This window comes from Leptodactylus fuscus, unplaced genomic scaffold (genome assembly GCF_031893055.1).
Source record: "Leptodactylus fuscus isolate aLepFus1 unplaced genomic scaffold, aLepFus1.hap2 HAP2_SCAFFOLD_330, whole genome shotgun sequence".
Classification (NCBI taxonomy): Eukaryota; Metazoa; Chordata; class Amphibia; order Anura; family Leptodactylidae; genus Leptodactylus; species Leptodactylus fuscus.
The window spans coordinates 3,967-20,000 of record NW_027440353.1 but is presented as its reverse complement, the minus strand read 5'-3'; the positions used below and the strand labels follow the sequence as shown (position 1 = coordinate 20,000).

Here is a 16,034-nt window from a genome sequence, read left to right as displayed (position 1 = left end):
GTATATACTGTATATGTATACACTGTTCTGTAGTGCGCTGCCCCTAGTGGTGGGTGTCAGCAGAGTCATCTCTGTATATATGTATACACTGTTCTGTAGTGCGCTGCCCCTAGTGGTAGGTATCAGCAGAGTCATCTCTGTATATATATGTATACACTGTTCTGTAGTGCGCTGCCCCTAGTGGTAGGTATCAGCAGAGTCATCTCTTTATATATATGTATACACTGTTCTGTAGTGCGCTGCCCCTAGTGGTGGGTGTCAGCAGAGTCATCCCTGTATATATGTATACAGTGTTCTGTAGTGCGCTGTCCCTAGTGGTAGGTGTCAGCAGAATCATCTTTGTATATATATGTATACACTGTTCTGTACTGTGCTGCCCCTAGTGGTGGGTGTCAGCAGAGTCATCTCTGTATAAATAAGTATACACTGTTCTCATATAGATATATATAGTCCTAGGAGCCCTGACAGTGTCATACACTATGTATTATAGATATATATAGTCCTAGGAGCCCTGACAGTGTCATACACTATGTATTATAGATATATATAGTCCTAGGAGCCCTGACAGTGTCATACACTATGTATTATAGATATATATAGTCCTAGGAGTCCTGACAGTGTCATACACTATGTATTATAGATATATATAGTCCTAGGAGCCCTGACAGTGTCATACACTATGTATTATAGATATATATAGTCCTAGGAGCCCTGACAGTGTCATACACTATGTATTATATACACTCACCGGCCACTTTATTAGGTCCACCATGCTAGTAACGGGTTGGACCCCCTTTTGCCTTCAGAACTGCCTCAATTCTTCGTGGCATAGATACAACAAGGTGCTGGAAGCATTCCTCAGAGATTTTGGTCCATATTGACATGATGGCATCACACAGTTGCAGTCGCAGATTTGTCGGCTGCACATCCATGATGCGAATCTCCCGTTCCACCACATCCCAAAGATGCTCCTCTATTGGATTGAGATCTGGTGACTGTGGAGGCCATTGGAGTACAGTGAACTCATTGTCATGTTCAAGAAACCAGTCTGAGATGATTCCAGCTTTATGACATGGCATTGCATTATCCTGCTGAAAGTAGCCATCAGATGTTGGGTACATTGTGCTCATAAAGGGATGGACATGGTCAGCAACAATACTCAGGTAGGCTTTGGCGTTGCAACGATGCTCAATTGGTACCAAGGGGCCCAAAGAGTGCCAAGAAAATATTCCCCACACCATGACACCACCACCACCAGCCTGAACCGTTACCGATACAAGGCAGGATGGATCCATGCTTTCATGTTGTTGACGCCAAATTCTGACCCTACCATCCGAATGTCGCAGCAGAAATCGAGACTCATCAGACCAGGCAACGTTTTTCCAATCTTCAATTGTCCAATTTCGATGAGCTTGTGCAAATTGTAGCCTCAGTTTCCTGTTCTTAGCTGAAAGGAGTGGCCCCCGGTGTGGTCTTCTGCTGCTGTAGCCCATCTGTAGCCTCAAAGTAGGACGTACTGTGCGGCGTTCAGAGATGCTCTTCTGGCTACCTTGGGTGTAACGGGTGGCTATTTGAGTCACTGTTGCCTTTCTATCAGCTGGAACCAGTCTGGCCATTCTCCTCTGACCTCTGGCATCAACAACGCATTTCCGCCCCCCACAAAACTGCCGCTCACTGGATGTTTTTTCTTTTTCGGACCATTCTCTGTAAACCCTAGAGATGGTTGTGCGTGAAAATCCCAGTAGATCAGCAGTTTCTGAAATACTCAGACCAGCCCTTCTGGCACCAACAACCATGCCACGTTCAAAGGCACTCAAATCACCTTTCTTCCCCCCCATACTGATGCTCGGTTTGAACTGCAGGAGATTGTCTTGACCATGTCTACATGCTGAAATGCACTGAGTTGCCGCCATGTGATTGGCTGATTAGAAATTAAGTGTTAACGAGCAGTTGGACAGGTGTACCTAATAAAGTGGCCGGTGAGTGTATATATAGTCCTAGGAGCCCTGGCAGTGTCATACACTATGTATTATAGATATATATATAGTCCTAGGAGCCCTGACAGTGTCATACACTATGTATTATAGATATATATAGTCCTAGGAGCCCTGACAGTGTCATACACTATGTACTATAGATATATATATAGTCCTAGGAGCCCTGACAGTGTCATACACTATGTATTATAGATATATATAGTCCTAGGAGTCCTGACAGTGTCATACACTATGTATTATAGATATATATATAGTCCTAGGAGTCCTGACAGTGTCATACACTATGTATTATAGATATATATAGTCCTAGGAGCCCTGACAGTGTCATACACTATGTATTATAGATATATATAGTCCTAGGAGCCCTGACAGTGTCATACACTATGTATTATAGATATATATAGTCCTAGGAGCCCTGACAGTGTCATACACTATGTACTATAGATATATATAGTCCTAGGAGTCCTGACAGTGTCATACACTATGTATTATAGATATATATAGTCCTAGGAGTCCTGACAGTGTCATACACTATGTATTATAGATATATATATAGTCCTAGGAGTCCTGACAGTGTCATACACTATGTATTATAGATATATATAGTCCTAGGAGCCCTGACAGTGTCATACACTATGTATTATAGATATATATAGTCCTAGGAGCCCTGACAGTGTCATACACTATGTATTATAGATATATATAGTCCTAGGAGTCCTGACAGTGTCATACACTATGTATTATAGATATATATAGTCCTAGGAGCCCTGACAGTGTCATACACTATGTATTATAGATATATATAGTCCTAGGAGTCCTGACAGTGTCATACACTATGTATTATAGATATATATAGTCCTAGGAGTCCTGACAGTGTCATACACTATGTATTATAGATATATATAGTCCTAGGAGCCCTGACAGTGTCATACACTATGTATTATAGATATATAATCTTACCTCCATCCTTCACGGCCTCCAGATGGCTCAGTAGAGGTTCGTAACCTTCATTATAGTCGGGTCCTTTCTGTGAGAAGGAACATGAGACGTTATATAATATACAGTTTTCTGCTGGTTATATCTTGAAGTTCTTGAGTCCCTGATGCTCAGATTGTGATGAGACCTCCCGTGCCCTGCGCTGTCTATAACATTGGTGTTGTCGTATGTTGTAGATTGGCTTTATTACCCCCATGGGCTCCAGGGCCCGGCTGCTGTTGCTTTCTCTGCCCCTCCTAATTGCCCCTGATTGGTAACCACTAATGGGACCAGTCTGTGGTCAGATTGTTATAATGTCCTATTTGCCCCTGGGTTTTGTCCCTTTGCCCCATACTTTTGCTCCTTCTATGTAGACGCTTGGGATATCGTGTTTGTCCTTCACCTTTTCCCGTCATATCTCTGGGTGTGATAAGATGGCTCGGGGTAATGTTCAGCCTGGTGAGGCCCCCTTATCTGACGTCTTGTGCTCTGCCACTTTGTCTTAGATTTTCTTGTTACATAAACTCTGAACTCTGCACAGACCTCGCAGAAGATTCCAGAACCTTGGACTTACCCCTGACCACTTACCTCTATGAAAGCAGCCAGAACGGCGAGGCCTCCAGAATGGTTGGCCGCCTTCTCTACACTCGTATACTCAGAGTTATAGTGAACCACGTGGATCTAAGGAAGAGATCAGCAACTTAGGAGCAAAGTAATGGCGCCACCTTGGAAATCAGCAGGGTGGTCAAACATGGTGGAGGACAGGAGAAAGGACCAGGAGGGGTAAACAGGGCAACCTTATCCTGTCTCATGTGATGAAATGCATTTTATGAAAACTCGCAGTGTTACTTGTGGCCATTAGAGGACGCCAAAGAGCCATAGACTATAAATGAACTGAGAAACAGGATGGAGGTCAATGGAGAGTCCGAATACCAGACCCTGGGCCCAATAATAGAGACCGGAGAGTAAAGTGCAGAGTGTGAGCCCAATAATAGAGACCGGAGAGTAAAGTGCAGACTGTGAGCCCAATAATAGAGACCGGAGAGTAAAGTGCAGAGCGTGAGCCCAATAATAGAGACCGGAGAGTAAAGTGCAGAGCGTGAGCCCAATAATAGAGACCGGAGAGTAAAGTGCAGAGCGTGAGCCCAATAATAGAGACCGGAGAGTAAAGTGCAGAGCGTGAGCCCAATAATAGAGACCGGAGAGTAAAGTGCAGAGCGTGAGCCCAATAATAGAGACCGGAGAGTAAAGTGCAGAGCGTGAGCCCAATAATAGAGACCGGAGAGTAAAGTGCAGAGCGTGAGCCCAATAATAGAGACCGGAGAGTAAAGTGCAGAGCGTGAGCCCAATAATAGAGACCGGAGAGTAAAGTGCAGAGCGTGAGCCCAATAATAGAGACCGGAGAGTAAAGTGCAGAGCGTGAGCCCAATAATAGAGACCGGAGAGTAAAGTGCAGAGCGTGAGCCCAATAATAGAGACCGGAGAGTAAAGTGCAGAGCGTGAGCCCAATAATAGAGACCGGAGAGTAAAGTGCAGAGCGTGAGCCCAATAATAGAGACCGGAGAGTAAAGTGCAGAGCGTGGGCCCAATAATAGAGACCGGAGAGTAAAGTGCAGAGCGTGGGCCCAATAATAGAGACCGGAGAGTAAAGTGCAGAGCGTGGGCCCAATAATAGAGACCGGAGAGTAAAGTGCAGAGCGTGGGCCCAATAATAGAGACCGGAGAGTAAAGTGCAGAGCGTGAGCCCAATAATAGAGACCGGAGAGTAAAGTGCAGAGCGTGAGCCCAATAATAGAGACCGGAGAGTAAAGTGCAGAGCGTGGGCCCAATAATAGAGACCGGAGAGTAAAGTGCAGAGCGTGGGCCCAATAATAGAGACCGGAGAGTAAAGTGCAGAGCGTGGGCCCAATAATAGAGACCGGAGAGTAAAGTGCAGAGCGTGAGCCCAATAATAGAGACCGGAGAGTAAAGTGCAGAGCGTGAGCCCAATAATAGAGACCGGAGAGTAAAGTGCAGAGCGTGAGCCCAATAATAGAGACCGGAGAGTAAAGTGCAGAGCGTGAGCCCAATAATAGAGACCGGAGAGTAAAGTGCAGAGCGTGAGCCCAATAATAGAGACCGGAGAGTAAAGTGCAGAGCGTGAGCCCAATAATAGAGACCGGAGAGTAAAGTGCAGAGCGTGAGCCCAATAATAGAGACCGGAGAGTAAAGTGCAGAGCGTGAGCCCAATAATAGAGACCGGAGAGTAAAGTGCAGAGCGTGGGCCCAATAATAGAGACCGGAGAGTAAAGTGCAGAGCGTGAGCCCAATAATAGAGACCGGAGAGTAAAGTGCAGACTGTGAGCCCAATAATAGAGACCGGAGAGTAAAGTGCAGAGCGTGAGCCCAATAATAGAGACCGGAGAGTAAAGTGCAGAGCGTGGGCCCAATAATAGAGACCGGAGAGTAAAGTGCAGAGCGTGAGCCCAATAATAGAGACCGGAGAGTAAAGTGCAGAGCGTGAGCCCAATAATAGAGACCGGAGAGTAAAGTGCAGAGCGTGAGCCCAATAATAGAGACCGGAGAGTAAAGTGCAGAGCGTGAGCCCAATAATAGAGACCGGAGAGTAAAGTGCAGACCGTCAGCCCAATAATAGAAGCTAGTGTGATGTGGGGTGTCTCGGGGGGAGCTCAGCAGGGGGCACTCACCTCTCCTGGGAATCGCCTTCCGTTGACCATGTGCTCTGACCCTGGATTGCTCTTTGACCCCCAATGGAAGTGCAGTTGTGCTGCTTGGTAAATTTCAGGAAGACCCCCAATTATCTTCATGGTGCCAGGTAGCTTCAAAACCACTATGAGCCGAGAAACAAGTATTAATAACATGACACTAGAAAGACACAAAGTATCTGGAGCCCGTTCATGAAAAACTAGGGTATAATGGGTCAACATCATCCCCGGGCCACCTACATTCATCAGACAAGCTAAGAAAATTAGAAGTCAAAGATTTTATGATAATCATCTCAAGTAGACTGATGAGAGGCCGGTGGAGAGCAGGTCATACAGACGTGAGGGGCCGGTGGAGAGCAGGTCATACATGTGAGGGGCCGGTGGAGAGCAGGTCATACAGACGTGAGGGGCCGGTGGAGAGCAGGTCATACAGACGTGAGGGGCCGGTGGAGAGCAGGTCATACAGACGTGAGGGGCCGGTGGAGAGCAGGTCATACAGACGTGAGGGGCCGGTGGAGAGCAGGTCATACAGACGTGAGGGGCCGGTGGAGAGCAGGTCATACAGACGTGAGGGGCCGGTGGAGAGCAGGTCATACAGACGTGAGGGGCCGGTGGAGAGCAGGTCATACAGACGTGAGGGGCCGGTGGAGAGCAGGTCATACAGACGTGAGGGGCCGGTGGAGAGCAGGTCATACAGACGTGAGGGGCCGGTGGAGAGCAGGTCATACAGACGTGAGGGGCCGGTGGAGAGCAGGTCATACAGACGTGAGGGGCCGGTGGAGAGCAGGTCATACAGACGTGAGGGGCCGGTGGAGAGCAGGTCATACAGACGTGAGGGGCCGGTGGAGAGCAGGTCATACAGACGTGAGGGGCCGGTGGAGAGCAGGTCATACAGACGTGAGGGGCCGGTGGAGAGCAGGTCATACAGACGTGAGGGGTCGGTGGAGAGCAGGTCATACAGACGTGAGGGGTCGGTGGAGAGCAGGTCATACAGACGTGAGGGGCCGGTGGAGAGCAGGTCATACAGACGTGAGGGGCCGGTGGAGAGCAGGTCATACAGACGTGAGGGGCCGGTGGAGAGCAGGTCATACAGACGTGAGGGGTCGGTGGAGAGCAGGTCATACAGACGTGAGGGGATGGTGGAGAGCAGGTCATACAGACGTGAGGGGCCGGTGGAGAGCAGGTCATACAGACGTGAGGGGCCGGTGGAGAGCAGGTCATACAGACGTGAGTGTTACGTTCGAGTCCGAATCCAGACCCAGATTCCGGATTGCAGGTTGCACTGCTAAGGAACAGGGGAGGGAGACTATCCCTGGCACTACGGTGGCTAGCTTGGCCCTGCCTACGGGTGGTGGTCAGCTGCCCCCAAGCTAGTCTTGGCCCCGACGACTCCTGGCTCTCTAGCATGAAGACGTAGCAGACAGATAGGACAAGAGCTATAGGAGAGTTAGGGACTGGGGATACTAAGGGGGTGACCCCTACAGAAACCAAGGGGCAGCTGCGGACAGACAAACGGGCTGGGAGGTGCTGGACAACAGACACGCAGCACAACACAATACACAACAAGAGAATGAGGAGAGGGACAGGGGAGAGGAAAGGGTTACACAGGACTGGGGCAAACACTGGAACCCAAACCTCACAAACCACAAGAAAGTGCCAGAAGGACAGGGTGGAGATGAAGTGTGAGGGAAAACCAGATACAAACAACAGGCCACTCTCACACCACTTCCTAATCTGCTGGAACCTTCACCAAAACAATCCTCCTCCTCCTCCTCCTCCTAGAGCCAAGAGTCCTAAGGTGTAAACCACGAAAACCGGCAACATGTGAGGCCAGCCCTGTTCCTTAAAAAGGCCCCAGAATCCTCCCATAAGATGATGGCAATATTAAACACCTGAGGTTCGATTCCTGGAACCTCAAGTCTGCTAAGAGGACTGACCCCAATACCAAACCAGATGGTCCAGTGGCAAAGCAACCACCAGCAGAACATAGGAGCCCGGATCAAATCCCCAGCCGAAACAAAATACACAAACAACCAACAAGGTCATGACAGTGAGGGGTCGGTGGAGAGCAGGTCATACAGAAGTGAGGGGCCGGTGGAGAGCAGGTCATACAGAAGTGAGGGGCCGGTGGAGAGCAGGTCATACAGAAGTGAGGGGCCGGTGGAGAGCAGGTCATACAGACGTGAGGGGTCGGTGGAGAGCAGGTCATACAGACGTGAGGGGTCGGTGGAGAGCAGGTCATAGAGACGTGAGGGGTCGGTGGAGAGCAGGTCATACAGAAGTGAGGGGCCGGTGGAGAGCAGGTCATACAGACGTGAGGGGTCGGTGGAGAGCAGGTCATAGAGACGTGAGGGGTCGGTGGAGAGCAGGTCATTCCAATGTCACTGCAGTGGGTAGAAGTAGGAAGAAGATAAAGAATTTCGGGTATCCTATATTCCCATCTTGTATACGCAGTGTGTACGAGGTTCGGGGCCAGCAGATTGCACTACAATACCCATAACAACATTCCGCAAGAGACCGTTGCACTGGTTTATAGAGACACCCGGCATATAAGACGCTCTAATAAGTGACTGTGATTCCTCTTTCGTGACTGTTCACACTGACCACTGATATGTCACGTCTTACCTGTATGTTTGTTGTTCTCCAGCTCTAAGGTTTCGGCGGTGCTCAGGTTGTAGCCGGAGAGCTGGATGGGTCTCAGCTGAGCGTCAAAGACGGTGTGTTGTGTGTCCACATCAATGGGTGACTGAGCCTTCCCTCCGCACTCAGGGTAGTCCTTGTCCCACTCCAGAATGTCTGATACATAGATCGGAAAAGTGATAGATGTCTATAGGTAACATACTGATAGGATGACACTGATAAGTGATAGATATCTATAGGTCACATACTGATAGGATGACACTGATAAGTGATAGATGCCTATAGGTCACATACTGATAGGATGACACTGATAAGTGATAGATGCCTCTAGGTCACATACTGATAGGATGACACTGATAAGTGATAGATATCTATAGGTCACACAATGATAGGATGACACTGATAAGTGATAGATATCTATAGGTCACACAATGATAGGATGACACTGATAAGTGATAGATATCTATAGGTCACACAATGATAGGATGACACTGATAAGTAATAGATGTCTATAGGTCATAGACTGATAGGATGACACTGAAAAGTGATAGATATCTATAGGTCACATACTGATAGGATGACACTGATAAGTGATAGATATCTATAGGTCACATACTGATAGGATGACACTGATAAGTGATAGATGTCTATAGGTCACATACTGATAGGATGACACCGATAAGTGATAGATATCTATAGGTCACATACTGATAGGATGACACTGATAAGTGATAGAAGTCTATAGGTCACATACTGATAGGATGACACTGATAAGTGATAGATATCTATAGGTCACATACTGATAGGATGACACTGATAAGTGATAGATGTCTATAGGTCACATACTGATAGGATGACACTGATAAGTGATAGATGTCTATAGGTCACATACTGATAGGATGACACTGATAAGTGATAGATATCTATAGGTCATAGACTGATAGGATGACACTGATAAGTGATAGATATCTATAGGTCACATACTGATAGGATGACACTGATAAGTGATAGATGTCTATAGATGAAATAGAGCTGAGTGTCCTGAGGTTTCGGCTCATGTAGGTTTCTTACCTTGGTAGCTCCAGTGGTGATGTCCAGGACCTGTAAGAGAGGAGATGAGACTGTCAGAAGTTGTCACCAGTTGTCACTTCATGTACCTGAGCGGTGAGTCTTGTCCTGACCGTCTGGTACATATTTTTTAGTTAGAGGCCAGAATTCTCCGTCCATTAGAACCATCACCTGTCATGGCCGACAACCCCACCGGTGACCTTAGGTGGAAATCGACTTCTCACGGACAGATCCAGCTCTAGACCCTGGGCCCTGCCTCTGTGGCCACTAGATGTGTGTATAGAATTCTTATCAATGTGCTTGAGATTAGAGTGTCAGCTCCTGGGGTCAGGGATGATGGGAGTGATACATTGTGTGTGATATAGAGATTAGATTGTCAGCTCCTGGGTCAGGGATGATGGGAGTGATACATTGTGTGTGATATAGAGATTAGATTGTCAGCTCCTGGGTCAGGGATGATGGGAGTGATACATTGTGTGTGATATAGAGATTAGATTGTCAGCTCCTGGGTCAGGGATGATGGGAGTGATACATTGTATGTGATATAGAGATTAGATTGTCAGCTCCTGGGGTCAGGGATGATGGGAGTGATACATTGTGTGTGATATAGAGATTAGAGTGTCAGCTCCTGGGGTCAGGGATGATGGGAGTGATACATTGTGTGTGTGATATAGAGATTAGATTGTCAGCTCCTGGGGTCAGGGATGATGGGAGTGATACATTGTGTGATATAGAGATTAGATTGTCAGCTCCTGGGGTCAGCGATGATGGCAGTGATACATTGTGTGTGATATAGAGATTAGAGTGTCAGCTCCTGGGGTCAGGGATGATGGGAGTGATACATTGTGTGTGATATAGAGATTAGAGTGTCAGCTCCTGGGGTCAGGGATGATGGGGGTGATACATTGTGTGTGTTAAATAGAGATTAGATTGTCAGCTCCTGGGGTCAGGGATGATGGGAGTGATACATTGTGTGTGATATAGAGATTAGATTGTCAGCTCCTGGGGTCAGGGATGATGGGAGTGATACATTGTGTGTGTGATATAGAGATTAGATTGTCAGCTCCTGGGGTCAGGGATGATGGGAGTGATACATTGTGTGATATAGAGATTAGAGTGTCAGCTCCTGGGGTCAGGGATGATGGGGGTGATACATTGTGTGTGATATAGAGATTAGAGTGTCAGCTCCTGGGGTCAGGGATGATGGGAGTGATACATTCTGTGATATAGAGATTAGATTGTCAGCTCCTGGGGTCAGCGATGATGGGAGTGATACATTGTGTGTGATATAGAGATTAGATTGTCAGCTCCTGGGGTCAGGGATGATGGGAGTGATACATTGTGTGTGATATAGAGATTAGATTGTCAGCTCCTGGGTCAGGGATGATGGGAGTGATACATTGTGTGTGATATAGAGATTAGAGTGTCAGCTCCTGGGGTCAGGGATGATGGGAGTGATACATTGTGTGTGATATAGAGATTAGAGTGTCAGCTCCTGGGGTCAGGGATGATGGGGGTGATACATTGTGTGTGTGATATAGAGATTAGATTGTCAGCTCCTGGGGTCAGCGATGATGGCAGTGATACATTGTGTGTGATATAGAGATTAGAGTGTCAGCTCCTGGGGTCAGGGATGATGGGAGTGATACATTGTGTGTGATATAGAGATTAGAGTGTCAGCTCCTGGGGTCAGGGATGATGGGAGTGATACATTGTGTGTGATATAGAGATTAGATTGTCAGCTCCTGGGGTCAGGGATGATGGGAGTGATACATTGTGTGATATAGAGATTAGATTGTCAGCTCCTGGGGTCAGCGATGATGGGAGTGATACATTGTGTGTGATATAGAGATTAGATTGTCAGCTCCTGGGGTCAGGGATGATGGGAGTGATACATTGTGTGTGATATAGAGATTAGAGTGTCAGCTCCTGGGGTCAGGGATGATGGGAGTGATACATTGTGTGATATAGAGATTAGATTGTCAGCTCCTGGGGTCAGGGATGATGGGAGTGATACATTGTGTGATATAGAGATTAGATTGTCAGCTCCTGGGGTCAGGGATGATGGGAGTGATACATTGTGTGTGATATAGAGATTAGATTGTCAGCTCCTGGGGTCAGGGATGATGGGAGTGATACATTGTGTGATATAGAGATTAGATTGTCAGCTCCTGGGGTCAGGGATGATGGGAGTGATACATTGTGTGATATAGAGATTAGATTGTCAGCTCCTGGGGTCAGGGATGATGGGAGTGATACATTGTGTGATATAGAGATTAGAGTGTCAGCTCCTGGGGTCAGGGATGATGGGGGTGATACAATGTGTGTGATATAGAGATTAGATTGTCAGCTCCTGGGGTCAGGGATGATGGGAGTGATACATTGTGTGTGATATAGAGATTAGATTGTCAGCTCCTGGGGTCAGGGATGATGGGAGTGATACATTGTGTGTGATATAGAGATTAGAGTGTCAGCTCCTGGGGTCAGGGATGATGGGAGTGATACATTGTGTGATATAGAGATTAGATTGTCAGCTCCTGGGGTCAGGGATGATGGGGGTGATACATTGTGTGTGATATAGAGATTAGATTGTCAGCTCCTGGGGTCAGGGATGATGGGAGTGATACATTGTGTGATATAGAGATTAGATTGTCAGCTCCTGGGGTCAGGGATGATGGGGGTGATACATTGTGTGTGATATAGAGATTAGAGTGTCAGCTCCTGGGGTCAGGGATGATGGGGGTGATACAATGTGTGTGATATAGAGATTAGATTGTCAGCTCCTGGGGTCAGGGATGATGGGAGTGATACATTGTGTGTGATATAGAGATTAGATTGTCAGCTCCTGGGGTCAGGGATGATGGGAGTGATACATTGTGTGTGATATAGAGATTAGAGTGTCAGCTCCTGGGGTCAGGGATGATGGGAGTGATACATTGTGTGATATAGAGATTAGATTGTCAGCTCCTGGGGTCAGCGATGATGGGAGTGATACATTGTGTGTGATATAGAGATTAGATTGTCAGCTCCTGGGGTCAGGGATGATGGGAGTGATACATTGTGTGTGATATAGAGATTAGATTGTCAGCTCCTGGGGTCAGGGATGATGGGAGTGATACATTGTGTGTGATATAGAGATTAGAGTGTCAGCTCCTGGGGTCAGGGATGATGGGAGTGATACATTGTGTGATATAGAGATTAGATTGTCAGCTCCTGGGGTCAGGGATGATGGGAGTGATACATTGTGTGTGATATAGAGATTAGATTGTCAGCTCCTGGGGTCAGGGATGATGGGAGTGATACATTGTGTGTGATATAGAGATTAGATTGTCAGCTCCTGGGGTCAGGGATGATGGGAGTGATACATTGTGTGTGATATAGAGATTAGAGCGTCAGCTCCTGGGGTCAGGGATGATGGGAGTGATACATTGTGTGTGATATAGAGATTAGAGTGTCAGCTCCTGGGGTCAGCGATGATGGGAGTGATACATTGTGTGTGATATAGAGATTAGAGTGTCAGCTCCTGGGGTCAGGGATGATGGGAGTGATACATTGTGTGATATAGAGATTAGAGTGTCAGCTCCTGGGTCAGGGATGATGGGAGTGATACATTGTGTGTGATATAGAGATTAGAGTGTCAGCTCCTGGGGTCAGAGATGATGGGAGTGATACATTGTGTGTGATATAGAGATTAGATTGTCAGCTCCTGGGGTCAGGGATGATGGGAGTGATACATTGTGTGATATAGAGATTAGATTGTCAGCTCCTGGGGTCAGGGATGATGGGAGTGATACATTGTGTGATATAGAGATTAGATTGTCAGCTCCTGGGGTCAGGGATGATGGGAGTGATACATTGTGTGTGTGATATAGAGATTAGAGTGTCAGCTCCTGGGGTCAGGGATGATGGGGGTGATACATTGTGTGTGTGATATACAGATTAGATTGTCAGCTCCTGGGGTCAGGGATGATGGGAGTGATACATTGTGTGATATAGAGATTAGAGTGTCAGCTCCTGGGGTCAGGGATGATGGGAGTGATACATTGTGTGTGATATAGAGATTAGATTGTCAGCTCCTGGGGTCAGGGATGATGGGAGTGATACATTGTGTGATATAGAGATTAGAGTGTCAGCTCCTGGGGTCAGGGATGATGGGAGTGATACATTGTGTGTGATATAGAGATTAGATTGTCAGCTCCTGGGGTCAGGGATGATGGGGGTGATACATTGTGTGTGATATAGAGATTAGATTGTCAGCTCCTGGGGTCAGGGATGATGGGAGTGATACATTGTGTGATATAGAGATTAGATTGTCAGCTCCTGGGGTCAGGGATGATGGGAGTGATACATTGTGTGTGTGATATAGAGATTAGAGTGTCAGCTCCTGGGGTCAGGGATGATGGGAGTGATACATTGTGTGATATAGAGATTAGAGTGTCAGCTCCTGGGGTCAGGGATGATGGGAGTGATACATTGTGTGTGATATAGAGATTAGATTGTCAGCTCCTGGGGTCAGGGATGATGGGAGTGATACATTGTGTGTGTGATATACAGATTAGATTGTCAGCTCCTGGGGTCAGGGATGATGGGAGTGATACATTGTGTGTGATATAGAGATTAGATTGTCAGCTCCTGGGGTCAGGGATGATGGGAGTGATACATTGTGTGTGTGATATACAGATTAGATTGTCAGCTCCTGGGGTCAGGGATGATGGGAGTGATACATTGTGTGTGATATAGAGATTAGAGTGTCAGCTCCTGGGGTCAGGGATGATGGGAGTGATACATTGTGTGTGATATAGAGATTAGAGTGTCAGCTCCTGGGTCAGGGATGATGGGAGTGATACATTGTGTGTGATATAGAGATTAGAGTGTCAGCTCCTGGGGTCAGGGATGATGGGGGTGATACATTGTGTGTGATATAGAGATTAGAGTGTCAGCTCCTGGGGTCAGGGATGATGGGAGTGATACATTGTGTGTGATATAGAGATTAGAGTGTCAGCTCCTGGGTCAGGGATGATGGGAGTGATACATTGTGTGTGATATAGAGATTAGAGTGTCAGCTCCTGGGGTCAGGGATGATGGGGGTGATACATTGTGTGTGATATAGAGATTAGAGTGTCAGCTCCTGGGGTCAGGGATGATGGGAGTGATACATTGTGTGTGATATAGAGATTAGAGTGTCAGCTCCTGGGGTCAGGGATGATGGGAGTGATACATTGTGTGTGATATAGAGATTAGATTGTCAGCTCCTGGGGTCAGGGATGATGGGAGTGATACATTGTGTGATATAGAGATTAGAGTGTCAGCTCCTGGGGTCAGGGATGATGGGGGTGATACATTGTGTGTGATATACAGATTAGATTGTCAGCTCCTGGGGTCAGGGATGATGGGAGTGATACATTGTGTGATATAGAGATTAGAGTGTCAGCTCCTGGGGTCAGGGATGATGGGAGTGATACATTGTGTGTGATATACAGATTAGATTGTCAGCTCCTGGGGTCAGGGATGATGGGAGTGATACATTGTGTGATATAGAGATTAGAGTGTCAGCTCCTGGGGTCAGGGATGATGGGAGTGATACATTGTGTGTGATATAGAGATTAGAGTGTCAGCTCCTGGGGTCAGGGATGATGGGAGTGATACATTGTGTGTGATATAGAGATTAGAGTGTCAGCTCCTGGGGTCAGGGATGATGGGAGTGATACATTGTGTGTGATATAGAGATTAGAGTGTCAGCTCCTGGGGTCAGGGATGATGGGAGTGATACATTGTGTGTGATATAGAGATTAGAGTGTCAGCTCCTGGGGTCAGGGATGATGGGAGTGATACATTGTGTGTGATATAGAGATTAGATTGTCAGCTCCTGGGGTCAGGGATGATTGGAGTGATACATTGTGTGTGATATAGAGATTAGAGTGTCAGCTCCTGGGGTCAGGGATGATGGGAGTGATACATTGTGTGTGATATAGAGATTAGAGTGTCAGCTCCTGGGGTCAGGGATGATGGGAGTGATACATTGTGTGTGATATAGAGATTAGATTGTCAGCTCCTGGGGTCAGGGATGATGGGAGTGATACATTGTGTGTGATATAGAGATTAGATTGTCAGCTCCTGGGGTCAGGGATGATGGGAGTGATACATTGTGTGATATAGAGATTAGAGTGTCAGCTCCTGGGGTCAGGGATGATGGGAGTGATACATTGTGTGTGATATAGAGATTAGAGTGTCAGCTCCTGGGGTCAGGGATGATGGGAATGATACATTGTGTGATATAGAGATTAGAGTGTCAGCTCCTGGGGTCAGGGATGATGGGGGTGATACATTGTGTGTGATATAGAGATTAGATTGTCAGCTCCTGGGGTCAGGGATGATGGGAGTGATACATTGTGTGTGATATAGAGATTAGATTGTCAGCTCCTGGGTCAGGGATGATGGGAGTGATACATTGTGTGTGATATAGAGATTAGATTGTCAGCTCCTGGGGTCAGGGATGATGGGAGTGATACATTGTGTGTGTGATATAGAGATTAGATTGTCAGCTCCTGGGGTCAGGGATGATGGGAGTGATACATTGTGTGTGATATAGAGATTAGATTGTCAGCTCCTGGGGTCAGGGATGATGGGAGTGATACATTGTGTGATATAG

At 47.0% G+C, this 16,034-nt stretch overlaps 1 protein-coding gene across 1 annotated transcript in view; it reads right to left on the bottom strand.

Annotated features, from left to right (window-relative positions):
- Positions 1-9,438, bottom strand: part of LOC142187946 (carbonic anhydrase 9-like) — a gene marked incomplete at its 5' end in the record, with an annotated part of 39,383 nt that extends 29,945 nt beyond the window's left edge. The window contains 5 exons of the mRNA XM_075261736.1: positions 2,958-3,024; positions 3,561-3,653; positions 5,660-5,802; positions 8,303-8,473; positions 9,389-9,438. Coding sequence (XP_075117837.1) covers positions 2,958-3,024; positions 3,561-3,653; positions 5,660-5,802; positions 8,303-8,473; positions 9,389-9,438 — 524 coding nt within the window. The remainder of the gene's footprint in view (positions 1-2,957; positions 3,025-3,560; positions 3,654-5,659; positions 5,803-8,302; positions 8,474-9,388) is intronic.
- Positions 9,439-16,034: the final 6,596 nt, after the last annotated feature.